This window comes from Apium graveolens, chromosome 8 (assembly GCF_009905375.1).
Source record: "Apium graveolens cultivar Ventura chromosome 8, ASM990537v1, whole genome shotgun sequence".
Taxonomy (NCBI): Eukaryota; Viridiplantae; Streptophyta; class Magnoliopsida; order Apiales; family Apiaceae; genus Apium; species Apium graveolens.
In genome coordinates, this window is record NC_133654.1 from 216,087,692 (window position 1) to 216,092,616 (window position 4,925).

The window sequence follows — 4,925 nt, forward strand, 5'->3', positions numbered from 1 at the left end:
TCTTCAAGAATGGCGTGCTGACTAAAAATATAACCATCAAGAAGGCTCGATCGTTTTTTATCAGGTCTTCTGTGCTTATTTAATTTTGATTATATATAGAGGGAGGATTAACTGTTTTTACCCAATAACAGCATCCCCAGTTGTGTTAGTTATAATTGGGATAATATGTAAAATTTGTTAAACCTGTAAGACATTTTACTTCGATAGTATTAACTATATTGGTTAGCTATATTTTAAAAATAACATGTTATTAAAATTTTATATTGTTATAAATAGAATATATATGTTCAATATAGTAATAAATGATTAAATTATTTATTTACAGATGTCTTACATGTTTGTAGTGGTTCAACAAATATAACACTATATTTATAAACAAGACGAAATGTACTATTGGAGATTAATTTTTTTACATAATCTCTATATTTTTTATTTATAATATGTATTAATAATTTTTAGCTAAGGGTGCCAACTGTATATAATCAAAATAACTCACCATTTTCTTTTTCAAATTATATTTTACATAATTTTTGTTAATTAAGATCTCTGGTTTTCATTTATGTTGAACTCAACTTCAAAAAATTTAAAGAAAACAAGATATATTGTAGGCAGAACAACTGTCTCAAGGAGTCGAGGGATAAAAAGAGAAACAAACGGACAAATATGGGACAAACAATAAATTCTCTCAGCAATCTTGTGATAATGGCCACCTTAATCCCTGCGAATTAAGGGGAAGATGCCTACGCCCATGACACCATGAACTCATACTATGCTGTATAATCTAACGAGTAATGCTACAGTCACAAAAAATTGTTACAAAATGACAGTGTTATGGCTGATGTGACAGTATAAAATAAATTTATTGATATTTTTGATCCATTTTCATGTAGCCAAACATGTGGCATTTTGTAATTTTTTTAGAAAATAATTTGATACCCCTAGCATTTTCCTAATCTAATATCAATATATCATGCAGTTCTGTTACTTTATCGAGAAAAGAAAAAAGAACAGATTTTGCAGGGATTGTTTCCCGTCATAATTTGATAACCAGCCCGACGAGAAGACATGGGCGGATAGTCCAAGTGGTAAAAGTTTATACAATAAAAAAAAACAAGAAGACACCATCAAAAGAACAAGAAGAAGGGCTTGCATTACAGATAAAAAAAGTTTTTAAAAGGTATGGCGCCAGCAAGAGCAGGAGGAAAGAAGCAGGCTCATGTAGTATGCATACCATATCCAGCTCAAAGCCACATAAAGGCTATGCTGAAAATGGCAAAGCTCCTTCACAGCAAAGACATTTTCATTACATTTGTTAATACTGAGTTTAACAACAAACGTTTGCTTAAATCGGGAGCACTTCAATCTGTTGAAGGCCTAGAAGGTTTCAGGTTCGAAACCATCCCCGATGGCCTCCCTACTACTGATTCTGATGTCACTCAAGATGTAGCTGCACTTGGCCTTTCCATTTTGGAAAACAGGATGTTGCCTGCATTTCAGAACCTTCTCATAAAGCTCGATGCTGAAATTTATCCGGTCACTTCCATCCTATCTGATGGTTTCATGCCATTTACAGCTAATGCTGCACGTTCACTAGGAATTCCAACTGTTTTCCTTTGGACAATTGCTGCTTGTGTATTTATGGCATTGTATCAGTTCAAAAGTGCTCTTGAAAGAGGTCTAATACCATTGAAGGGTAGGATTTTACAGTTTTTCTAGTGTTACACAATTGCACTAATATGCATGTAACTACATATATTAGTGTTCATAACTCCCATGTATATGACTTTATGGTTAATTATCATGATGCAGATGAGAGCTATCTTACGAATGGTTATTTGGACACCATTGTTGACTGGATCCCTGGAATGGGAGATATTCGCTTGAGGGATCTCCCAAGCTATATAAAAATTATGGACTCAAATGATGTAGTATTCAACTTTTTAATGGAATCTGCTCAGAGAGCAACCAATGTTACAGGAAATGTATTTACTACTTTCGATGATCTGGAACAGGAAGTTGTGAATGTCATCTTATCCATGTTTACTAATGTTTACACAATAGGCCCTCTGCAGTTGCTTCTCGACCAAATACAATCAGATCAGGAAGAGCGTCTCAAGTGCATTGGCTACAACCTCTGGGAAGAGGAAAAAACATGTATCCAATGGCTGGACTCTAAAGAAGTTAATTCTGTTGTTTATGTAAATTTTGGAAGCATAACTGTTGTCTCTGCAGAGCAGCTGAAGGAGTTTGGTTGGGGACTTGCTAATAGCAACTGCTGCTTCTTATGGATAATTAGGCCAGACTTGATCGTTGGTGAAACTGCAGCTACTTTGGGAGTTGAATTTATGGAAGCAATCAAGAACCGGGGATTTATAACAAGCTGGTGTTCACAAGAGGAAGTCCTCAACCACGCATCAGTGGGAGGGTTCTGGACACATGGAGGATGGAACTCAATCATGGAGAGCTTATCCGCGGGAGTACCAATGCTGTGTTGGCCTCATGTTGGAGATCAGCAAACAAACTGCAAGTACATGTGTAACGAATGGGAGTGCGGGATGGAGACACCTAATGATGCAAAGAGAGATGATGTGAAGAAGCTTGTTAGATTATTGATGAATGGAGAGAAGGGCCATAAAATGAGGAAGAAGGCTACAGAGTGGAAAAGAATGGCACAAAAGGCATGTGGTCCTGATGGATCATCTTCGCTAAACTTGGAAAATCTGGTTTGTCTTTTGAGTGACTAGAGTATTAGTAATCGATGTGAGCTTAGGTAGTTAGGTTGCACCTAGCACAATGGCTCACCTCTTATTTCCTAGCATGCTAAAGTTATGTACTGCCTGTTTACTCTTGTCAATTTTATGTCAAATTTCATCAACGTAGGAATAGTGTTTGATTCAAACTGAAACATTAAGGTTTGAATTATAATAATTGTTGGACAGTAGTATCAACTTGTATCTGGGCAAATTCAGGGTTCAATTTGAATAAAGTTTTTGTATACTAGTACATGACTACATGCTAGTACGCAACCTGTTATGTCCTTTTCATGTGTTAAGTTAGCAAGGAGATGTGGAGGACGATTATCAGCATTTCGTTGGCAGAATATTAGTAATAGAATGCAATTGATAACCAGATTAAAACAATTTATGCACGGAAAAGACCCAAAAACTGATATACTTCACAAACCTGGCATTTACTATACTAAAACCCTTGATTGTGATTTCTTCTGAACGACGGATGAAAAGCTTCGATCTCAATCTCTGGTTTCATTGATAAAAAACAAGTACCTCTACTCCATTATATCTCTAAGATGATAAGTATATATTTTGTTCCGAAAGTATCACTTGGGAGGAGTTTGGTCACCATGCAGCTTCAGGGAATGCCACACATATACAATGTCATATGTTAGCTTGAAATACTACACGCTTCCTGGTGCTCTTCTTAGCTGCCGCAGCAGAAATCGACAAATTACTAGGTTATACCAAAACTCTGAACAGAGAGAAACAGAAAGCTGGCGTGTTTCAAAACAGAGTTGCATGTACATTTAGAACTCATCTGATTCATATATTTGGTTCTAGTTTTTCTAAATTTAGTGCAATTACAACTCTTGCTAAAGTTGAAAATATCAAAAGCAGAGTCTAACCATTTAAGTTACAAATTTACAACTAATTACATAAGATGTATCCCAATAAAATAATCCACATGTGTGTGAAAAGAGTAGTGTCTGAATGTTTCAATAATAAATCAAGTAACATGATCACTTGTAGTCTTGTACTGTCTTTATAACAGAATTCATACGACCAGTACTTTCTTATAGTACTAAATGAGAGATGGCCTCTGCATTATTATGGCCCTTAAAGATGCTATGACAGGGCCGGCTATTAGCAAGTGCAAGAGGCCCAATAGAACATGAAGGGACCCCTTAATTAAGCCTGTTATATCATTAACAGTAACACACTCTGGTTCTTTGCATGAAGTAAAAAGCTCAGGGTTGACGCTTCATCAAAACTTCAGTCCTCCCTGTCTCTCACTTCAATGATAACAGAGGTATAGTTGCCTCTCCGATGGCTTGTGCATTGTAATCGAAAAGCATATTAGACCACAGGATGTTCCATCGTTCATTATCCAGACATATTGAAAAACGAGTATGAAAATGATCTTGAAAAAAACAGAAGATGCTTATTTTTCTTCTTGCTATGATTATAGTGGAGATCTATGAAATAAGGTGATTGTATAAGATGATACCATGACTTCCGAACACACCTCAGTAGAAGCAGAGATTATAATTGTAGGCTTTAAAGAATTTCATTTCTGCGAGGATATCTTGAGAGAAAGGATCAGACGTTGCCCTCTTTAATTTGAGAGAAAGGATCAATGAATTATGTTATGACTTGTAACAAACAAGAATTAGTGAAGCTGTTGTTTCTTTAAAGAAACAACGGCAGTACCTATTCTTTTTTGGACGACAACAGAATACTCGGTCCCGACACTTTCATGTGCGAAGGAGAGGATGCTACGCTGCATTGCAGCTCATAGCCTTATTCCAGACACAGCCCATCTCCGTCCCCAATATAAATGTCTGGTGGTAAGGTTACTGCCATAATTTAGTCAAGCTCACATTTTTATTCCTCATGACGGTTGTTAATATGAACTTTAATACATAATAAGTCATTACGTTTGTAATAAGCACATGGTTAGTATCCAAATAAAGGAGTAGCAGACCATCAAAATCTTTGAGCCACAACATTCTGGTCAGTCGGGCATGAGAATGATATTGCAATTGTATAATTACATAAGATTGGTTCCAATAGCAGAGTTGTATGCAACTGTATTTATTCAGTGCCTCAGGACTCAGTAGCTGAAAGTATAGAACCAATCTTCACCTTTCGACAGCAGCGACCACAAGCAGCCAACAACATAAAAATAGA

At 36.2% G+C, this 4,925-nt stretch overlaps 1 protein-coding gene across 1 annotated transcript; it reads left to right on the forward strand.

Moving 5' to 3' along the window:
• Window positions 1–985: 985 nt before the first annotated feature.
• LOC141676844 (7-deoxyloganetin glucosyltransferase-like) lies at window positions 986–3,019 on the forward strand. Its single transcript, XM_074482562.1, has 2 exons — window positions 986–1,693; window positions 1,810–3,019. The coding sequence occupies exons 1-2, from the start codon at window positions 1,180–1,182 to the stop codon at window positions 2,742–2,744; spliced, it is 1,449 nt and encodes a 482-aa protein (XP_074338663.1). The 5' UTR covers window positions 986–1,179; the 3' UTR covers window positions 2,745–3,019.
• Window positions 3,020–4,925: the final 1,906 nt, after the last annotated feature.